The following is a 23,353-nucleotide window of genomic DNA, read 5'->3' on the forward strand; positions in this document are numbered from 1 at the left end:
TTTAAGGAAATGTCCTCACATTTCCCCTCACATCATTTTACAGCCAGAGGGAGCAACCTGCGGCACCAGCACCCGCGAGCCCTTCTGGCAAACGCCGGCCGGGACCCACCCCGGGCAGCGATGTTCTCAAATAAACCCCTTACCACCGCCGAAGCGCTCAGCTTTCCCTTTCCCTACACGCTTTGTAAACTTGAGTTTACAATTAATAAGACACCAAGGGAAAAAAAAATAAATTAAAAACGTTTTGATAGAAACAAACGGGCGGCGGGAAGCAGATAGGCAGCATCCTGTAATGGCGGTGCGCTGCAGAGAGGATGGCGGCAGGGCTGCGGGGCTCTGGCCGACCCCTGTAGGTGGGACCCGCTTCCAGGGCTGCCTCTGAGGGGAGAACCAGCCGCAGCACGACCCCTGAGAAGGAAAACCGACCCCTGAGGTGGCACCGGCCGCCGGCTGAGGCGGGACAGCCGTCAGGGGGCGGTGGCTGCCGTGGTCCCCGCCTTCCCCTCAGCTTCCTGCCCTCGCCGTTATGGCGCTGGCCGAGGCCGGGCCGGCGCGGGTGGTGCGGAGCGGCCAGAAGGACGAGCTGTACCGCAGCGGGCTGCGGAGCGCGGCCGGCGCCGCCCTGCACGGCCTCGCGGGTACCGCCCGGGGGGCGCTGCCAGGCCCGGGGCCGCGGGGAGGGATCCCCCCTCCCCCGGCTCCGTGCCGCTTCTGTGCGGTGGGGTCTGAGAGAGGCACTGGGCGTAGCGCGAATGTTTGTAAAATAAGGGTAACGGTGCTTTGCTCTTAGGTGCTAAGAAGTGGCTGGAGTGGAGGAGAGAGATCGAGCTGCTTTCCGATGTGGCCTACTTCGTCCTCACCACTTTGTCAGGTAACGTGCCCAGCAGATTATTTAGAATCCAGCGTTTCTTCTGTGTAAAAAAAGAGCTTTCTGCTCCGGGTATGAGCTATGTTTTGGTGACCATCAAATAGCGTGAGATGGCTTGACAGTGATTTTTTTTTTAATGGGACTTTCTGGTCGATTTTCTATAAATGCCTTTTATTAAACACACTAACCACTGAATTGTCGGAAAGTTGAGTTCAAATTCAGTTTATAAAGCCGGATATTTATGTGTTCTTTTTAAAAAAGGGAGGATGACATCGTGAAAATGTAACCCTGCTTTAAGCTTAAAACTACTGCAGATATCAAATGCTGATGTAAATACCACGCTCATCTCATTCAACACAAAAAATGCAGCTACTTCTGAAACCCAAAACCTGGTATCTGTTCCGATCTGAGCAGCCTGTCAGCACTGCCCAACCATGCAGAGTGGTATTACGATTGCTGTCTTACCCTGCTTGTTTTGTTACACATGTTATTTAGGTTACCAAACTCTGGGTGAAGAATATGTTAACATCGTCCAAGTTGACTCAACCAAGAAAAGGGTACCTTCTTTTCTTCGACGAGCCGCCTTCATTTCTCTTCATACTGTAGTACCCTATTACTTAGAAAAGGGATTGCTGCATCTGGAACATGAGCTGCAGCTTGAAGCTGATGGGGCAAGAACCCTGCAGAGCAACCCAGCGCTTGGCTTCTCCAGCAGGACCTTAATACGAAACTGGATACAGAGACAAGTCAGGGAGCTTACAGACCAGCAGAAGAAAACAGCCTTACAAATTGTGTATGTTCTTAAGCAATCCATTCCTTTGCTTCATCGACTACATCTGGCAGTATTCTACATCCATGGCACTTTTTATCACCTATCTAAAAGAATTGCAGGAATCAGATACGTAAGTGGATCTATTTATTGTTTGAAGATGATATCCACTGCAGTATTTTGGCTTCTTTTGAGATGTAGCATGTGTAAAAGGGATACAGAACTTGGCTGTAGCTGATTATGATATGAGCAGTGCAGACTGGGTAACAGGGAATTTTTTAATAGCTTACAGAAGGGTTATTCCTTCCAGGTAAAAGGTTATGACTAATGAACGTGAATGCGCTGTTACAAGTTAATACCCCGTATAACCTTAGAATACTGTCTAATCCAGCCTGTCTTCTACAGATAGACAAAAAGCAGCTTTATAAATCCACAGGAAATACTTAATAGTTTTGAACAAAAATAAGTACACATTTAGATAATATATTTCTGTATGATGAGCTTAATTTCACATTTTTTTCAAGGAGTGTCTTTCTGAAAGGCATCCCCAGCCACTGGCCCAGAAGCACGTAGACACAAGACTCCTCAATAATTCCCTGATCGAAATATCCTGTCACCGTGGAAATTAAGTGTTTGACTGTTGGCTCAGAGCTAACTAACAGCAATCTGATTAAAGCAATAGCTTTAAATGGACAAACAGACAACCCAAGACAAATGATCCTTGGACAAACAGCAGTTAAGTGTAGCCTAACTGAAGGAGATGCATCCAAGACACATTAGACATACAAAGAAACAGCTGACTGACAGTTCAATCACTCCTAGAAACATGTCATTTTTTTAGACAGAAATGAAAATCCCAAATCAATAGTTTATTGATATGGAGGAGGGAGAGGCATAGCTTCATAGAACTTCAGCAACTAAACATCCCTCTTTGTGTGCATTATGCAGCTGCGTTTTGGAGGAGTGCAAGCAGAAGATCAGAGTATTCGATCAAGTTACAAGTTTCTTGGAATAATTTCACTCTTTCATCTTCTTCTGACAATCAGCATTCAGATGTACAGCTTCAAACAAAAGCAGAGAGCGAGGCAGGAATGGAAACTACACCGCAGCCTGGCTCCTCAGAAGTATGATGATCTTTGCTTACTAGAAAAGCAGTACAAGCAATTGTTGGAAATGTAGTAGCTTTCATGAACAGGGAGAGCACTGGATTTTTTTTTTTTTTTTTCAAATTTGAGTAAACTTTTACAGTTTTCAGTATTTTTTTTTTACATTTGGAATAATTACATAATTTGAGTTAGAACCTGATGTAACTAAACATCTGACACTTACCTCATTGTTCTAAGCATTACGTTTCATGCTTTGCTTTTATGTATAAGACTTTCACAAAAAGGGTTAATACTCAAAGGTGGGGGTTACTTTAGGATTCTGTGTTAACAATTTTTTCTTGCAAACAGGCTACACAAAATTAATACCTACCTGTGTTAATTAGAAATATGACCAAGGAAAAAGCTACTGGGCGCCACTCCCGCTGCACTTTGTGTTTGGAAGAACGGAGACACACGACAGCCACACCTTGCGGCCACCTGTTCTGCTGGGAATGCATCACAGAATGGTGTAACACCAGAGTAAGTACAGAGGGACAGACAGAGGCTGGAAGGGGTAAATATTATGAAATTTCTACTTAAAAATACCTGTCAGGCTGGTTATTGAAGTAATACCTTTTCCCTCACTAAGGCACTCAAAATCCCCACACAAGGCTTTACCAGGACCCATATATTTTATTAAATTAGGATGACTATGGGTTACATAGATTAGGTAAATAAGGTAAGCACTTTTCTGATCCAGCCACTGAAATGCAATTGGACTAACTACGCAAGTCAGACACAAATGTAATTCCTTTATCTGAAATATATATATATATATATCTTGGTTATAATTCTGGCTGCAAAAACAACAAAGCTGGTAGTGTTCTAATTTCCAGTAAAATGAAGGAAGCTACAACTGAACTGAGCTAGCTCTTACACATGAAAATACATGGGTTTTGCTCTGATTAGTGAAATAAAACAATTTTAATCCATTAAGGATTTTATAGATATCTTGGAATAAGGGGTTATCTATTTATTTTCTGAATAAATACTGTTTAAATAAAAGCTTTACCTCACAGGTTATGCCTGTGCCATAACTCTGATGTATCACTGTGGCTGTTTTAGAAGTGTGTAATCTACATAATTTTTCTGACACTGATACTAGTATTTGTCTGATTCTACCACAGCTAAACTACTTGTCAGAGTACTTCCCAAGGATCCCAGATGGATCTTGACACTAAAATCACGATAGTCAAAGTATCACTATGAAAGACCTGTATGTAAATCCACCAAGATTATACTTACACAAGCTCTTAAGTTCTACGATAGACAGATCATTTAAAACAAAATAGAATGCAGCCTGTAAACAAACAACATCCTGATGCACATCAGGAAATATCCAAAGTCTATTCAAATTTGTTTGTAAAGACCTAGCTGGTGTTCATCAGTCTGGCCTGAGTGCTGCCAGAAGCCATGGTAGAAATGGTTTCATCTAGTTGCAGGGAAAGATTAGAATAATTTAGGTAATGATCCTTTTGCATTGTAGCTTTACTCAATCTTATTTGGTCCCTTAGAGGACTGTGCACCTTAAAAAAGTTGTTCTTGTAATCTAGAATGAAGACCAGTATTCACTTCCCGTAACAACTCTAACTGGAAAATTAATGAAGAACTTCACAAGTTAGCATTCAAAATTGCCCTGCATGAAGTTCTGGAAACTGAAGTCCAGGCTTTAAAGTTTGAGTATAGAAGTAGACAGAAGGCTACTAACAATTTCAGCTGCGTTTTCAGTATGAGTACTAGGTGGCAGAAGAGCCAAATCTGTTAGAGGACTTATTTTATGCATTGTTGCCTATTCTAAACATGTCCCAGATGCACATAGCTGTAGGTAGAAGTATTAAAAATCCATTACACAGTGGCCTTTCATACTTGAAAGCATCCTTTCATTATAATGGCATCTTTACATTATTCTTTACCCTAAAGACTTGGTAACTAATTTACCCAGAGTAGTTCAAAGTCTATGGTACAGCATTTTTTTGTTTGTTTGTTTCAGGTATAGTTACTTAACGTTGACAACACTTGTAAGTTTTAGTCTTTTCAGATGTGCCAACATGAAATCCTTTGACTCTCCTACTGGATTCACCAAGCAAAGATACACAAATTTAAGATATTTTAGAGAACTAAGAATAGTTTTTAACACACAGTTAACATCTTCAATACTTTAATACTACTTCTGTCATATATGAATGTTTCCTTATAGTGGCCCTGCCATTTTTCTTCACAAATAGCAAAATTAACCAGTAGTAGTAGTAGTATTTCTTCCTAGAATTAAAAAAAAAGACACCAGAAGAATTGTTGAGAATCTATCCAGTTTGTTTTGACTTACTGCTTCAAGAAATGCCTGTTAAATAGCAAGTAAAAGCACAGAAGACTCAGGACAATACAACTGAGAAAGACTGCCTGAAATTCTGTAACAAACAAACTTTGCAATGAGACCAGAGTGTAATACACCTTGAGTAAAAACATGTATGATGTAGTATAGATATTTTGGGTGAAGAACGGCAATAAAGAAACTAGCAGTCTACTAGCTCAGCTGCAAATAAAAATAAGGGGAATTATTTTAAGTACAAAGAAAGGAAGAAAACCTACATCTGAAAATAATATATGGCAGCATTATTTAATATTCAAGGGAAACAGAACATGTGAGTAAAACCACAGTGACTATTTGAGGGACTTTGCTAGACAGGCTTCCTTGTAGGTGAAAATCCAAAAGGTTTTTCTCTAAGGTTATGAAGTTACTTCAAGGTAAGATGTTGAATGTTGTGTACAATAGCCACAGACTTAAGGGTATATTTTAAACAGCACCTCAAATTGCTCTTTAAGTTAGGCTATCTTACAAGACTTTACATGGTTAAGCTTGTATCACAAACTGGATTAAAAAAAATTGTTTTAGTTACAGCAGGTCACTATTTTCTAGAAGCAGTCAGTATTTAGATTTTTTTTTTTTATTTTTATCTTTTAAATACAGCAATTTAATAAGAATCTTTTTTTTTTTTGTAGACAGAATGTCCACTATGCAGAGATAAGTTTCATCCTCAGAAACTGATCTACCTACGTCACTACCAAATGTAAAGGAAAAAATTTGTTTCATGACAAGCGTCTTCACTCTCATACCCTTTATAAAGCGGTCATACGGCTTGAATTAGTCCAAGAACAAGGCTTTATTGTAAAACCGGTAACTGCCTGTACAAGGTGGCACTTCATTCCTGTTTTACAAAATAAATCTATTTCTGCCTCTACTCCTGTTTCTTGCAACATGGTTCTTGACCGTATTAAAAAATATGTCTAAAAAGTGCCTACCACAAATATAATACCGTTCTTCACTTTGGACAATGAAAACTTTCAGTCATCTTCTCAATCTCTAAATGTAAGTCTGAATAACAAGTTTTCCAACTTTTTATAACATGCTTAAGGCATCAGTAAAATTCTACTGTATCTAAGACTCCCTTTCTCTTGTTGCATTACAATAGCCTTGCTCTTTGCTGTAGACTTCAGAGGAAAAACAAGCTGTACACAGGTCCTTAGTTTAACTGCAGATCAACACAAGCAACAGATGCAAGGCCAAAGTAATGCAGAGGACAGATAATTCTGCACACTGATGAATTAATGTGGAGCATCCAAACTCAACACTCTCCTACCACTATTGATATCAAGACTTTTCGTCAAGTATTCCATTTAGTCTATAGCAAGGTAAGAAGTGTTGTTCCAAAAAACCCTAGTATGCATACTAATAGCAAACTGCTCAACTATAACATTAATTTTATAACACAGCTTAAGTTTTGTCTGTGTGGCATTTTCTACAGCCTAACACAGGGAAGAAGCTGACTTCAGCCACAAGCCCCCCTACCCCTCTGTATGGGAAGGGTTAATTAGGCCAAGCCAGTATGTTGCAGTATAAACGAGGAGGGTTCAGCAGCATCACTTCATCAAGGCTCATTCCCTTAAGTTATTACTAGTTCAGTTACACAGGTAGAGCAGCAGAGAAAAGAACTAGGTAATTGTTAATGCACCTTCTAATTTCATGTTTGAAAATATACAAGATTAAGTTATTTGTATTTCTTAAATACAAATGGAGAGGGAAATCCAAACAATCCCCTCTGTGAATCGTGAGTTTGTTTCAGCAAGTCTTTCACAAACAGTACTGTATATGGACTTGGGGTGGGGAGGAGGCATGCTACAGTAAGCACTTTCAAGATAGTTATTCATACCATAGCAATCCTGGTTAGCTAGTTAATAATTAAGTCTTCAAGTGTTATAAATCCTCCAATAAAGTTAGTTGAACGTTTCATTGTATCTGTATGTGGAATGAAAAGAGTTGCCAGTAAAAAATAATGCCAACATTTCAGCATTACTTCACAAAAGCTGGTTTTCAGAGTCTCAATACCATCCCTTTCTTACACCAAAAAACTGCCAGGCATGCCCCACCTGCTCAAAACTGTAAAGACAAGAGTAGAAGAAAAATGGTCCATGTGACTCAAAATGTGACCAGCTAAGGAAATGACTACTTTACAGTCATCCCCTTACAAAGGGAAACAGCGAAGAAAGATAATTAATTGCACATAGAAACAAGTAGGAAGCAATTGATGACTGAGAAGGAGCTGGGAAGTTGTCAAGTTTTTCATGTGTTCTGTAAGGGTAACTTATTTTTAGCACTTATAAGTGGTAAAAATAGAGCAGTTTAACAAAATGCCATCAAACTTGTCTGGCCTTTGCAAGCTGAGATTCAGCTAGGGAACTACACAGTTGTCTCAATGTCATCTACAATACATATTTGAAAAGTGCTAATCCCACAAAGGAAGAACAGCTGTTACCTAAGAGTGAGAAGGCATTCATTCTTTATGCTGCCACTTAAGTTAGAAATTAAGTGGAGGTAGAAATTTCTAATTTGCAATGACTGTCTTTAGTACCCCATTGTTTAACAGGAATCCTCCCAGTTACTAATTTTAACAATAAATTAAAAAAAAAAAAAAAAAAACCACCATACATATTCAGAGACTCCAGGAAACCTGAAGACAGCTCCTCCAAATCAAGACTTTCAGGTTTTTAGGCAATGAACTGCAAAAATCCATGACTGCTACTTTTGTTTAGGCCCTTTCTGGATACAGTGTTACTGTAACTTGAAGTTTGACATTACATACACATAAACAAACGAAAAACAACAGGCCAATATCAACTTAAACTACCTTTAACTTTTCCAGGTTTACCAAAGACTGAATTCCACGACTCCATAATGACTTCATTTGACAAAATCAGATAAAAGGGTTCCTTACATACATTTGCCAATTAGGCATCTATTGAAATTGTGACTATTCTCCATTCAGAATATTCAGAGCTAATGTTTTTCTACTTTCTGCCAGCGAATATTCCCTGAAAAGCTATAATAGGCGTCACATGAAGATAAATGCTGAGGGTAACCACTATTGAAAAGAATCCATAAATACTGTCATCTATCTATATATATAAATATATAAAGATAATAGAGAACAAGCAAAGGGGGACACTGTCTTTTAATAAATTTTGGAATTAAAAAGTCACTTAATAAAACTGCAATTGTATCACATGAAAAAGTTTACATGCAGGTCATTTATCTCTGATTTTTTTCCCCATAGAAAATGAAAACCTTTGTTAAAACCCGTAAAGTTGTCTCCTACGGCCAGTTTGGGTATATTCTGAAGGGGCTGCACGAAGTCAGCTTATGCTAATCAAGCAACCATTGGGTATGAAAGAAATTTCAACTAATAACAATTAATATATATATATATATTTATAACTCCAGGTCCTCAAAGGAAACGGTCATAGATTTTGAACAAAGTTTTGAGTCATCATGAAAGAGCCCAATTTTAGCATCTGCTAGGAGATGCAATGGTGAAACTGGCATTAAAACCTAACAGAAATGAGTTACTTTAGAAGCTATACATTTTTTTTCCCCTACTGAAAAACCCATGATTTTGTAGATTTCTTACTCCTATTTATATTTATGACTCAGTTAATACCATGCATTTAGCAAACTGGCTTAAATTCTGCATCTACTTAGGTCTATTGAATTTTTGTATGAAAATAGCACATGGCCATGAAGCAGAAAACAGCATCATGTGTGCGTGCCACCTGACTTTTTCTTCCTCCACATACGTGCACAGCACTTCAGGGTGACAGTGAGGAGAACTATGTAAAAATATCCAACTCAAAGCCATTAATCTCCAGTGCAATGGATCCTGAAAGAAATCCGTTATCCCAAATCCATGGGATTATCCAAAGTTTCTCCAACTTCTTACAAAAGACAAACTCAATGCAATTTGGTTAGAATGCCAGTTTCTTCAAGAAACTGATATTTCAGATAAAAATAGCAAGATCCTCTTAAAATGAAACTTCAACTGCTTTGTCACCACTCAATCATTTTATGAAGAAAAAAGGCATTGTTACAATGGCTCAAAATCGTTCCTTTAGTTATAAGTAGAATTGGTCAACAGGTTGATTGCATCTTCTAGCTAGCAAAGGTCTTTCCCACATCTTCTTTCCCTTTGTATTTCCTCTTGCCATGTGTGAAGGGTATATATCTGTACTTTATCATATGCTGTAAAGAAAAAACAATTTTTAGGGGCAAGAAACTTAGATAATATTTACAAACATGTTTCATAACACACAAAATTAATTACAAAGTCCTCTATGAAAACAGTTCTTCAGTATTGTAACAGTGAATCATAAACCAGTTTATATTATATCATGTCTTCTGCAATCTCCTAACCAGTAAACTTCACTGTACTCTATATGTCATTGGCTAGATCCAAATTTTATATTTAGAAGACTGAGCCCATAGCATTATTTAAATGTAAAGACATTAATTTCCTACATTTCACTTTACAACTTTGAGACCTGGTACTTAGCCAAAATCCTGCGTGTCTGGAAGAAATGCTTCTCCTTTTCAAATCAAAATTTTGAAAACAAATTTTAAGTAGTTTCTTTAAAAATGTGTCTGAATGATTTGCCTATGTTTTTCTTCCCCTTCTCTCCATCCACTTGGCTTGGGCAGATTTTTCAGAACTCCCCTTTTAATCCACCAGAGACCCTAAAAGACTTCTTTATTTAAAGCAGCCATAGGTAACTGAAAAAAGGATGTGAATCAGAAATTTTGAGACATCCTGTATAAAAAACAGACTGAAATTTAAGATCAGAACTGTTTGAAAGTAAGTATTAAATGTTGTATATGTAGTATATGAAGCTTTTTCCAAGTATTTTTATTTCTTGCTATCCATATTTGCTCAAAGTTGCAAATATACAACTAATGCTCAAGCATTAAGTGTTCAAATGAAATAAATATACACGTGTAATAATTATAATGTGCGTAAGTGGATGGATGGATAGTTGAACACAATACTATACATTTTGACATCACGTGCTACTGTCTGTTCTTGGCAAGTTACCTTGATTTGCCTCTTCATAGTGATACAAAACAGCATAATGAAGTACATCACAAGGATTGGCCAAAAAACTGGAACGTTGAAAGCCTCAAAGAACGTACATGCCATAGCAACCAGGATGCCTTTAGTGGCAGAGTGCCTTAAAAATAACATTAACAATTAATCCTTCAACCCCAGTCACCACTAATTTGATGCAGATATTCAAACATTTCAGAAACAAAGTTTACACAGATAGATCCACTCACCAGAACTTAAACTCTGGGAGCCTTCTAATGAAAGGCCTAAATTCTTCATTTTGCCTTGTAGGTAAGGAAGGACCATCATCTGAAGAAAACATAAAAATGAAAAAGAAACACAACAAAAATCAACCTCCCTCACAGACTTTTTTTAATGTTTAAAAAAACAACTTTCACTGTACACAAAGATCCAACTGCAGTATCTGTGTTAATATAACAGGGTTCATTTCCCATTAGAGAAAGAGAACTAAAATCAGTGCCAGGTCATGTGAGTCATTACAAGGAGAATTTAAGCATCATAAAACTTCTGTATAAATATAGAACACTTATACAATATGGAACATGTTCAACCCCCAAAGAGAAAAACTTTTTAAAGACAAAGTTTGTAACAACTCCTAATATCAAATAGCGTAGTTTTTGTAAGTTCAAAAACACAATGGTCAGGCTGAAATTGCACACACTTAACATTACGCCATCAGACAAAATGAGCTGGCAGCTTAACGAAGATCAGAATTATTACGGAATGAACTGTTCATCGTACCTGAATCTTCCATTAAAGATGGGTCTACCTTTGGCGACAAGAAAGCTATGAAGAGATTTAGATGGTAGATTCCCAAGGCATATGTCACAATGTACCAACCCTGAAGAAAAGAGAAAAAGAACTAAGATTAAAGAATTCCTGAAAAGTACTTTCAGATACTGATTTTTCAAGATGAAACAATGTTTGTTTTTTTTCCTCTTCCCAAAGAAGCACTTTTCAATACCCTCACATTCACGTGAAAAGTTTTCCGTATTTGTCTAAAAAAGACAATATTCTCATTGCATAAAATAAACGTTCAGACTCTAGAAACAGATGAAATCACCTTTATGAATCTATCCAGTAAGAGTTCTTGGCCTTTCTTTCAATTAAGATGTTTTCTGATATTTGTGTACTGACAGCTAACATATGTAATAGTTTTCATTTAAAGCTACTTAAATATTAACTAAACTTGCTGGAAGACAAATAAGCAAAGATGAAAAATCCATCACCCTTTGTAAGCTAAACAATTTCTAAGTTTTATTACAGTAAACCTAGAACAGTAATTACTACAAGCCTTAAAATATGAGTAGTGGAAGTCTCTGATGTATTAATGGATTTAATAAAACTTTTCTCAAGCATCTGGTTTCTACGTTCAAGACTTAGATATCATAAAAGCAGCATAAAAGTATAAACAGCATAAAAGCAACAATCTTTAAAATAATCTTTGCAAGCTTCCATCACTTAAATGTTCCTATTAACTACCATCTGTATGGTTTTCACATTCAATTTGTAATCTCCAGTTTTCAGGAACAATAATTGTCAAGCTCTTAACTGAATTGGAGATTGGCATGAAATAGAGACATCTGATTAGCGGAGAACTAGTCTGCTGATGGCCTGCAGTGACAGAAGTGCCAAAAAAACAGTTCTTTATGGTTTGCATGACAGAAAGTAACCACTGGCTCCTGAACAAGCTACACAGCTTTAAAAATAAAAACTTAATTGCAAAAGAGTTTTCAGAATTTTATTATGTAATTTCATCAGAATTACTGGAGTGTTTCCGCCTTCTGCTACCATCAAATAAATTCTTAAGCACTCTCAAATTCTTCAGTCTGAGGCTGCAAGTTTAACACCAACAAGACACAGTGTCACTTCAGACTATTTAGTGTGTTTTAATGATACAGTAATTCCAAAGTAGCATACCTCAAAAATACTGTTAACACAATAAATAGAACAGTAATGATACCTACTACTACCTGAGCAGTGAATCCAGTTTTCCTACCTGTAGTAAATAAACTCTAATCATGTAGATAAAACTCAGACCCAAAGTTACAATCCATCGCACTGCAGTATATGGAGTAGACTTGTCTAACCACGATTGGTAGATCTAGGAAAAAATACAAAGTGCACATCAGTAAAATACGTCACGCACAACGAATAATGTACATTACAGGGTAGCAGTAGAAATAGCAAGCATTTGTAAAGACACTTTGGGAAGGAGAAAAACATGAAACATCGTTCTTCTTTATTATAAACACGCCTATAAGCATTTGAAAATACAAGTTTGCTATTTTCACAAAAGCTAAAAAAAAAAAAAAAAAGACAATGAAAAAAAAAACAACTCCTAATTCCTATGACACTTGGGACATCATAAAGAGACATATATCCTCAGTATTTCATTGTTTATTTTCCTTAAGTTTACTTTCCTTAAGACCATTCTGGCAGGGAATCTAAGGTAACTCCTCATTTTTGATGACAGCAACGTATTATCGCTGTGCAGTGTCGCCCCAACCCCCCATTAAGTATTCCATTAAGCTACATATCGTAATATCTGTTGTCTATTTCTAAAACATTTCAAAACGTTTTTTCCTCCTGTACAAATTTTAGCATTTCAACAATTGATCCAAAAAGTAACGCGGTTAAGAAGTTGCATTGAGACCTTCTCCTGATGTAGCAACACAAATCCTACAGAAAACCAACCTGTCCAAGTCTTGTGAAAAATCTATACACCACAGAAGGCTTTCCATGAACAGACTCACCAATACTGTCCCCTTCTGACATGGTTGCTGTAGAAATAAAACACAACACACAGATTTTTGTTTTAAATGTTATCTAAGCTCAGTCAAACTTCACAGCACATTATCCGAACCAACAATTATATATGACATTCTTTTGTATAACCCTGTTTAAAAAATTATTTTTACTGAAGTATTCTTACAGAGAGGGCATTTACTCCAAAAGAAATTCATTTCCAGAAGAAATTGTCAAGAAAGTAAAGAAAAGGGCATTTTTACAAAGGCCAGAGAGGATCCGATCCATTTTAGGGAGGGGAAAGAAGTCCATACAGAAATGCAGGAATGAGCCTCGTTAGACATCTTCACCTTGGTAAGGCAGGAGCTGAGTTCTAACATCTAAGCATTGAGATATGTACTGCAGCACCACCCTCCTGTCACCTCAGAGTCTAAAGGCAAAGAATAAAACCAAAATAAATACATGTTTTTTAAAAGCTGCTTGGGAATTTCAAATACAGGGTAACTAGACAACAAAATGTTTTAATTTCAGAACTGCACACCAGTGGTTAGAGACACAAACCGTCACCATAAGCACCTACATCATCAAAACACACGTTTATCTAAAGAACATGGGCAGCTTAGCAGTCACAGAAAAGTTTTATGCATAAGTACAACTGTAATCATAAAAAAAAAAAAAAAAAAAAAACAAAAAACCAGGGGCAGGATTCTGGATTTGGGTTAAAAAAAATAAAGTTACTTAGGGAATTATTTTTAAGTATGCACTCCTGCTACCAATTTACGATCTTTACTTTTCACTTCTGTTAAGCTCAACAAAGCTTCATCCTTCACTGGAATACATAAACCAAGCAAAATAAACTGGATTTTAAACAGAAACATTTTTGCCACATCATCAGAAGTAATCCCTGACATTACTTCCTGGAATCCCCTTCTGTGGGTGGGACTACAGCTCTGGGATAGCCGGAGTACTTTTGCTCCTGTGTCAGCACCTCAAGAGCCTCACGTGACCACACAGATCTGTGAAACATTACTAAGGAAAAAAATCAAATAAAAACTCATACAGAACAGATAGGGACGTTTTCATCACAGGCAAAAAGGAAGTAATTATTATGCTCCCCATCCCCTGCACTGCAGAGGAAAGAAATTACTCAGCACTATGAGCTGAGCAGCACTTTGTGCTCGATTTGGGGTGGGTTTGAAATGTCCAGGAACATAAGGGCATAACAAAAAACATCCAATCAATAGATCAGACAACAATTCTCTGAAGATGCCAAACCTCTCATATTCCCACTGGTCATTTTACAGCTACGTACACCCCAAATCTGTGCCAACAGCAGACCTGACTTGCCCATCCTGCAAACCTGTTAGCCTACATAGACTCACTGACAGATCATGTACATGAGTCTACCCATGGCTTCCCGACGGAGTAGACACTTTGCTTGGTGTAAAAAGTTGTCATACATTGGATTACACATGCCCATGTATCCTGCATGCATTTCTTCCCCAGCAGCCCAAGGAGCACAAGCAGCTAGCGCTGTGTCCCAGAAGAGCCCTCGCTGGCTCAGTTTCAGCAGCACAGAGTAAAGCACCACATGACAGAGCTGAAGAATTTCACTTACTATTTCTCACCGCTTTACAATATTTACTTAAAGAAGGCCTGTAATAAAACAAGAATCAAGAACAGCGATCTTTGGCATTGGAGCTGGTTTACAGTTAAGGACCCAAGCCAGATCTCAGTGGTATGGGGGCACAATTAAGCCCAAACAACAGCAATTCCTCTCTCAGAACATGACACAAAACTTCACTGTTCAGCATAAGGAGCGGTGCCAACCCTCCAGCCAGACCAGTAATGCCAAGGATCAGAAAGACACACAGAAATTAACAAAAGAAACGAATAACTTGCTACAAGCAGAAAGCAGAATCGTACCCAAACTAAATTGTGTCAAAAAGCATCTCTTTGTTGAAAGATTCCAAGAGGGTGGACACAAGCTCTCCAACTGCTATGTGTTTTTAACCACAGCTATTATAGCAATACCATTACAAATGTCATTGCACCCTGGAGTTGTCAAAAATGCCGTGACCTGGGGCCAGAAGTCATTTAACTCAGCTGCTGCAACGTCACACCGCGAGCTGCTGGGTGCTCGGGGAACCCTCCGACCGTAGCACAGGTCTCCTTAACGTACAGATGAAGGTACCGGGGAAAAGCCGCTCTGCAGCTTGCCCGAGTTCCCTCATCTCGTGAGGGAAGCCTCCTTGCCCAGAAGCGACGGGCACGGAGCTGGCCGGGGGACGGGCACCGTGCAGACACCCCCGGCACGGCACCGCCGTAACCAAAGCAGCCGAACAAGGGCACCAAAAGAAACCCCCAGGGGAGAACAAAGAAAATAAATCGAAGGAGACGAGCGGCGCGGGGAGGGGCAGAGCGGGCCCGGGAGCGGCCCGGCGCGGGGTGCGGCAACGGCCGCTGGGAGGGCGGAGCGGGCCTGTGGGCCCCAGGACCGGGCCTGGGGGTGTCGCTGGGGCTGCCCCCGGTGCTGCCCATGCCCTGCCCGTGTCGCCGCTCCCCGGCCCCTGCCCCGCTACTCACCGGCGGCCGCGCCGGGCCCTGCCTTCCGCCCCCGCCCCCCGCTTCTGCCGCCGCAAGATGGCGGCAGGAGGGCAGCCGGCCCGCTTCCGCTTCCGGGACACGGCGGGAGGGGCGGGGCGAGGCTCGCTGCCAACCCGCCATTGGCGGCCACCGGGGGAAGGCGGGAGGACGCGGCGAGGGGAGGCGGCGCATGCGCAGATGGCGCGGGGACGGCCGAGGGGCGGGCACGCCACGCCCCTCCCGCTGCCGAGCCAATGAGCGCTGGGCGGGTGGGGCCGGGGGCGGGAAGGCGGTGCCTGCAGGGCGCTGGGGCGGCGGCACGTGACCACGCTCGGGGGGGCGCTGAGGGGCTCGCGCTTCCCGCCCTTAGCGAGCTCCCGTCAGCGAGCCCCTGCAGAGCGCGTTGTAGGGAAACTCCGAAATACGCGTCCTGGAGGGAAAGCACTGCTCCTGTGGCCCTTCCTCTGTGCTCCTTAACACTTGTCTAAGGGCAGTTATTTGGTTTTCCATCTGCTCTTTCTGTACAGCTGGAGCGGTGTCGGCCACCCTATACAGCATAGGGCATCCCGGCAGAGTACGCTCAGTTCGCACCAGTACGTTTATTTTCCTCATTTTTAAAATACAGTGTCCTTTATAGTCTCTAAACCTGTTACGCTATCTGAACAGGAAGGCAAACGTAGCACCCACTGCTTATATCTTTTTAAACAATGTAGTAAAGTAGCTGTAAGGCTAATGCAGCTGTGGAACCTGCAGACTGCTGTGCAGGTCAAAGCGCCGGTTTCAAGAGTTTTTAAAATCTGACTAATCTGAGAGAGCCAGTAGGGAGAAGTTTGGTTCTGTCAGTGGAGGGTTTCTGCCTTTGTATACTTTGTAAATCCTTTTGGGTGTTGATGTTTAAATGCTAAGATATTGAGTAGGTGAGTCCAAAGCATGTGAAGGTGCTAACAACACGGTCTAAATTTAATAATATAAAGGAGAAAAATATGAGAGTTTGCCAACTCTTGTCAAAAACAGAGGTGGACATTTGTATGTGGAGAAGGGTTGGAAATTGCAATTGTACAATATATTGTGATATTTTCTAGGCCATGACCACCTGTTCTCCAAGGACAGAAGTGACTGTGAGGGCAAGTTTCTCAATGTGGAAATTACAGGGGACAGATTTCACCACAGGACATTAACACATGAGCCTTTTTACTTGTTAAGCGTTATGCGTCTTTTTAATAAATAGGTCTTTATCCCCTTACATTTTAATATATAACCAGAGATGCCAAGCGGATTTAGTCTACATTGATGGTCTTTCATGACAGTTGTTAAAAAGTCATGTTTTTCAGATTTTCTTGCTGGCTTCCCAACTTAGGCTGAATTCACTTACCTCAGAAAGTTAATCAAATGTATCAACGGTAGAAACCAGTCACATGTATCATTAATTTTTGATAAGTCTCAGTCCTTCAAAGACATACAGATGCAGACATGCTCATATGAAATGCTCCACAACACCAGGCCAAAGCTATCAAAGAATTTAAAGAACTTGAATACAAGTGTCTGTTATGGAGGGATATCTCCTGTATGACTTACCAAGATAATATTTTAATTAATTCATATCTCTCATGGTATCCCGAGCAGAAAGAAGCAAGCTCAAAGTTCTGTCCCTTCAAGTTGCACCAAAATTTCCTGTTTCTGGTTATTCATGTACAATAAGTCAGTGACTTCTCCACCTGCCTAATCACTGTGGTCAACAATCTGTAGGGCCGACGCAGAAAATAAAGGGTGACCACTTGGAATACGTTGTATAATATAAATAAATTGGGTAAATACTTGAAAAAAAATAGCTATTTGTCATTCTAAGATAACACATACATTAGGAAATTCAGAGTATAGTAATTCTAGTGCTAAGCAACTCATTTTCCAGGCTTTAATGCAAAAGGTTTGGATGAGTACAAGCCATTAAAAAGCTGTTAAATACTTAATTTCATAGTCACCTTATTTTGTATGTTCCTAAAATACCACTTACTGATGAACCTTATGTATAAAAAAAAAAAAAATCAGTGTAAACCAAACAACAGGATAAGATGTGGTTTAGACTACTTTATATTAATTCAGTGAGGTGATTAGAGGGCTTGGATTTAAGGACCAAATGTGATTGTAGCATGTAGGTATCAATTATTGTACGACAAGTCAAGTATAGGATTCTACCATTGTAATCAGTATCTGAAGGTTTAGAAAAATAAATTCTAAGTTTTATTCTGAGAAATTCTCTGAAATTTGAAGAAACTAAATGTTCAAATCTGTGCTTGTCTTGAGAATGCTTTTTTTTTTTTTTTTTTTTAAGAAAAAACACCTGTAACATTGCCTTGCACCTCACAACACCCCACACCTCACCTCCAAATTTCTGTTAAATATACAATATAAGTTTGTAGTTAAATCTGGTAATCTAAACTTAATTAATAGAGTTTGAAAATCTTTATACATTATTTAAAGAACTTGAATAAAGTATCTGTTATGGAGGGACATCTGTATGACTGTATGACTTTCATGTATGCATGAAAGTTTGGGATTCAAATCAATAGGAATAGCTAATAAATACTTACTAGACAAAGATACAAATGGCATAAAAATAGGCAGGGACTCTGTTGTACATTTGATTGTTCTGTTGTAGCCTGTAAACTGATCAAGAGAAATGCTGCTCTCGCAGTCGCCTCTCGCTTTCTTGGACATCGAAGCCAGGATAGTGAAGTCTGTTATTTCTGTGCGCATGTGTGCACACGCAGTTTTGTACCACTGGGTGTCTCTCTAGCACCTGTTTTGAGACCGAATTAGTTAATTCTTCAGGCTTACATTTGTTTAGAAGCTGGACTGTCTCTAGTGTTGTAAGCATAAAGTACTAGGTTTAACTTTACACTGTATGCATACATAAAAGTAACAAGATACTTTGGTTTAAAAAAGAAAATCCTTGATGGTATTAACAAAAGTATCTTGTTGATTTATTTCATGTTTAATTATTCAGAAAACAAGCTTAAAGGAAGCCATTTGATGCAAGTACTCACTCCATACATACTGCTTTCAAATGATTAATTAAACATAAAACAATAAAAACATAAATACTTTTTCTTAGACAAAATAATTGGTTAGTGTTCTTTTTTAACCTGTTGCTGTAGAATTACAAAAGAGCTAACCAGTCTTGTGGGAATGTTCTAGTAGACCTTCTGGTCACCTAGACCTTTACATGGACAATGTAGCCAAGGCTTTCTGCAAATGGGATTTTCTTCAGCATGCTAATTCTAGAGCAATTCCCATGAGTGGTGTTAGTGCATTATGCTCCTTTCTGCACAGAACTCAAGGATCATAGCTGTCTTCCACGGCATTGTCATTCTGTGAGAACATTTTTAGCATGCCTGATCACTGCTTTCATTTTAGATAAGAATACTAACAACAATGTATTTGAGAATAGTAATCATGAACGGATATAAAGTTGTCAATATTGCTTGTGTTCTCAGTTAGCAGCTAGTTTTGATGCAGTAGAAGCGCCTAGCAGAACCTAACACCTGCTTTAATGATCTGTTAATGAACAAATGAGAAAAGCTCAGATTGGTTAGCCATTGGATTTGCATTCACCATATTTATTACATTTACACCAGTATGGTCCTGACAGGTAGATACGGTACTAGGTCAGTATTCACTGAATTCTAACAAAAATCCAGGCACAGTTCTAACAAAATATGAGTCTTCAAAATATGGAAGAAAACAGGAAATAAGTGAAAACTAATTAGAGAAGTAATGCCTGGACAGCATGGGGTACGCAAACCCAGTCACAGAGTACGTTGGACACACTGAAGTAATTTCTTGGAGCAAAAAGAACATGGACAAATGTTTCAAGCTCTACGATATTTTAGTATTGTTTCTGCTGAGGTATAGAATATATTTAGTATGGCATGTGTGTTGCATTTGTCCAATTTTCCTCTCAGTTTTACATAAAAATATCCCATTAGTTCAATCTTTTGCAAGTGATAAATTACTAATAAGTGGATGCTGTCAGTGAGTTGCATATTGTCAAGATTCATGTTGATTAAATGTCCAGTAAACAAGCAGTACTTATAGCTCTATCAGAACTGAGCCCAATAATAAAAATAACTCGGATTGATTCACTGATTAATCATTAAACTAATTGCACCTTGAGGAAAAATATAAGATGCAAGGTAGAAACTGTAGCTGGACCCTAGGAAATCTATAACAAAGCCCATGAAAGCTGATCATTTAAATCAATAAATACATTCTGTCTGGTTTTAGTGTGTTTGTAGGCACACATACACAGACAGTGAAAATAAAAGTAAACAATTAAATGATAATGAAGGTTGCAGAGGTTAATGAAGTAAAAAAAAAAAAAAAAAAAAGCAACACTCATTTTCCTCAAAAGTGAAGAGAAATCTTTCTACGATTTCTCATTTCTGGCTGCTGCATAAGTCCCAGTAAACAGATGCTGTGTTCCATTCTGTCCCTGTTGCTGCTTCTTTGTGTGTTTTGGCTGTGTTTAGTTTGTCTTCTTTCCCAGAGGAAGGCCTGCTGTTTGATACACCTGTTAACAACACTAAACAGGTGGCTAGCCTTATGGGCTTTTTCACCTGCAGGCTTTTGGGTTTCTTTTCTGCCCTAGAATCCATTTGAGTTTTGTTACCTGTTTGGAAGTCATAGTTACAGTCATTGCGTGAATTATTTAAATGATTGGAATTTAAATTGATCAGAATTATACTTTATACTAGCAGATAGAATGTAATTTGAAGGTAAAATAAATCTTCATGCCTGCATTTTCATTATAATCACAATATAACATGATATAAAAATATGAAGCTATTGCTGCTGTAAATACCAGGAATGAGTCTCCCCATTAGTAAACGACAAGCTCTATTTTAATTGCTTGTGGATAGGATGACTGACTACTGCATCACCCACAGCTCTGTTAATTTTTAGAAGTTCCTGTGTCTTGGTAGTGGCCTGGAAGTGTGCTCAACATGCTTCTGAATGCATAATCTGTGCACTTGTTTTTGAGTGTTTTTCTTAATGATCTTTAGCCAATATGTAGTTCTGATGCCTGGTAATAAGATGTGACAAGACAGTGGGAAGATGTAATTAGATGTAACTATTCATGTAAGAATAAAGACTAGTGATGCAAGAAAGAAAAAAAAAAACCAACAACTCACAATCTTACCCACAATCTTATTCCTGTAGTTTACCTAGATTTTGCTGTAATATGCACTTCAAACTATATCAGCTGAGGCTGTACCCTGTAATTTTTTATAAATCTAAGCATGTTCCAGTCATTACTTGAATCTGTTAAGTAATTCTAACATGTTATTTATGATCAGGACCATACAAATCAGATTGATAAATGGTTGAAGCCTGATATTGAAAATGGTTGATAAAAGCCCAAATTAGATCATAGAGAAATCATATACTGTTAGAAGCGGGAAAAGTGAGTATTAGAGGCAGGCGGATTGAGTTTGAAATAAAAGTAATCATAGTAAAACATGTAATAGTCACTAACTGAGAAATGGAAGTCACACCAATAAAGTACAAATTGCTTCCTGAAATAACAAGCGGTAGGTATCCATTTCCAAAACCTTTTCTCTGTTCATAAACAGATGTCTTTGAACAATTTGCCCTGCCATACAATGTTGGGCATAACTAACATTATTAGTGCTTTTAATTCCTGAAAAATAGTGAAATTTCTATCCATCAAAGCTAGTTACTAGAGCTAGTGTTTGAAAACCTCGCTTAGTAATAGACTACCACAAGTGAAGCTGACAGTGAATTTCTAAAATTTACTGTTTAGCTATTTTCTAAGAACTGGTTGTTCTTAGAAGTTGTAACCATGATGAAGAAATTCCTAATATCTGTTTTTTAACACAAAATGAGTCAAGATAATGTGTACAAGAAGGCTGTCACAGAAATCAGTTAATGATACGACCTTGTAAAACTATTGCTGTTGATATACCATGTTCTTGTTTATTACCCATAATATTTAAATGTGGTTTAAATAAATTCCATATTTCTTTTGAGTCTAAAACAATCCACAATTATATTGTGCATATACTGGAATAAATTGCTTACCACTGAGTCTTAAGATGGGAGGATTTATTTGTTTGATACCCAACTGATAATAAACAACTTTGCCTTCATCATTTATTATTTTTCAAGAACTTCTTTGTCTGTTTTGGTCTCAGTCAGTGGATTGTAGTGTATTTGTCCAGTCCATTGTATATCTTTGAATCAGACAATACAGGGCCTTACTAAAACTCAAAGGCTTTTGTTTTGTTTAAAGCAGAATTTCCTGTTGTAGGTTTTTGTGGTTTTTTTTTGTTTTTGTTTTTTTTTTTCCCTAACAATCAAACCCACAGCATAATACAGACCATCACTGGAACCTTTTTCTCCATTTTCTGCTCTCCTCTGTTTGTGTTCTAACTGGTAGCTCTTTTTCTGGAGGCCTCTATGTCACTCTGGTTGTTCACGCCTTTGTTTCTCTGCATAAATGTGTGATGTATAGATAGAGCTTATGTGGACGTCAGCATTTCCAAACCTTGCATGTGTTGCATTGCTAAGCAACTTTTAGCAACACTTATCTCTCGTCCTTATGCCATCTGGAAAAAAAGGATTAGACAAGGAAGTGTGCCAGAGAGAGACAAAGGCAAATCTAAGTAAGAGCTGGCTTAAATACTTAAGAGAATGAGTGACATTAATAGTAGGCAATCATCAGAATTGATTGAAAGTGAGCACAATGCCTTTACAGGTAGGGATAAGGAACTGTTGAGAAAGGTAGCATATTTTATTCCCCTGCTGCCTTTTCCTTCCCCAGAGAAAGCTGAATCCTACTGCGTGTTTATGTACGGTGATGCAAGATGAAAGCCCATATGATTTTAGTATCTCATTTTATACAATTCCAGTTACAGTGGGGTTTTCGATTCCTATTTCCAGTTGCCTGCATTCAGGAGCATAACTAGCTGACTGCTCTTCAGAAGGTCTTCCAACAGACAGAGAAGATTGTGAAAATGCCAATGGAGCTTGACACTTCTGTACACTAGAGCTACCAACAGTGCTGCTGCTGTTGGGATAACTGCTGAAGATAGCATCATGTGGTTTAAATAGTGGTGGAAAGAGTAGACCAAAGCAAATAGTAACAGAAGCGTATTTCCAAAGAACTGCTTCATCTGTGATTTTATCTTCTAGCTTAAATCTATAAATGCGAGGGTGTAAACAAAGTGTTGGAATTTTAGCCACTAACAGGAATTTAAACTGAGTTCACACAAGTTTTAGAATTATAGTAGCACTTTATTTTGTGCATCTGCTGTGATCACACAAGTAGCCAGAAATCCGTCTTAATAGAAGGAGTTCTTTAGATTCCAAATATCCTTATTTTATGGTTCCTTATTTGCTTTAACATTTAAAGAATTGTTGTCTGATAGATAAACAGGTTTAGTGCCACATAGACCAAGTGACATTTATTACTGAGATTTTTACTTCCTGGACCTGGACCCTTGCCTGTACTTTGACCATCTTCTGATGGGACCACTGGCTGCTCTTAGTTAACATCAGTGAAACTGTGGCTGTGAATTGGTCATCTCAAGATTACAGTGTTGGGTAGGAAGGGATCCATTGGATAAACATGTTCATCATGATGTTGTGCTAGATTGCATGATAACATGTGCAAGCTTAAGGTTGCTAGAAACCTTAATTTGGCCAGACCTTAGCTCTTTTCATATTTGGCTTTGCAGTCTTAGGAATCTCTAAACTTATATTTTAT

At 38.6% G+C, this 23,353-nt stretch overlaps 2 protein-coding genes across 9 annotated transcripts; one reads left to right on the forward strand and one right to left on the reverse strand.

Moving 5' to 3' along the window:
- Nucleotides 1-484: 484 nt before the first annotated feature.
- On the forward strand, nt 485-6,017 carry PEX10 (peroxisomal biogenesis factor 10). 3 transcript variants are annotated; one of them, XM_084494713.1, is made up of 6 exons: nt 485-638; nt 791-871; nt 1,364-1,770; nt 2,586-2,761; nt 3,127-3,262; nt 5,780-6,017. In XM_084494713.1, exons 1-6 carry the CDS (start codon nt 527-529, stop codon nt 5,849-5,851), a joined length of 984 nt encoding a protein of 327 aa, XP_084350839.1. In that variant the 5' UTR covers nt 485-526; the 3' UTR covers nt 5,852-6,017. The 3 variants fall into 3 exon arrangements, 2 of the variants coding, with proteins under 2 accessions (XP_084350839.1, XP_084350840.1); XR_014685162.1 differs by having other exon boundaries at nt 486-638; nt 3,092-3,262; XM_084494714.1 differs by having other exon boundaries at nt 495-638; nt 2,684-2,761.
- A 3,137-nt stretch (nt 6,018-9,154) lies between these two features.
- On the reverse strand, nt 9,155-15,743 carry RER1 (retention in endoplasmic reticulum sorting receptor 1). Of its 6 annotated transcripts, none has more exons than XM_084494717.1 (8): nt 15,565-15,662; nt 13,329-13,408; nt 12,928-13,013; nt 12,230-12,334; nt 10,972-11,071; nt 10,440-10,518; nt 10,198-10,333; nt 9,155-9,350 (listed from the first exon to the last, which is right to left on the reverse strand). In XM_084494717.1, the coding sequence occupies exons 3-8, from the start codon at nt 13,006-13,008 to the stop codon at nt 9,261-9,263; spliced, it is 591 nt and encodes a 196-aa protein (XP_084350843.1). In that variant the 5' UTR covers nt 13,009-13,013; nt 13,329-13,408; nt 15,565-15,662; the 3' UTR covers nt 9,155-9,260. The 6 variants fall into 6 exon arrangements, with proteins under 6 accessions (XP_084350843.1, XP_084350841.1, XP_084350845.1 ...); XM_084494715.1 differs by having other exon boundaries at nt 13,242-13,408; nt 15,565-15,648; XM_084494719.1 differs by lacking the exon at nt 15,565-15,662 and adding an exon at nt 14,905-15,408.
- Nucleotides 15,744-23,353: the final 7,610 nt, after the last annotated feature.

This window comes from Aythya ferina (assembly GCF_964211825.1).
Source record: "Aythya ferina genome assembly, chromosome: 21".
NCBI lineage: Eukaryota > Metazoa > Chordata > Aves > Anseriformes > Anatidae > Aythya > Aythya ferina.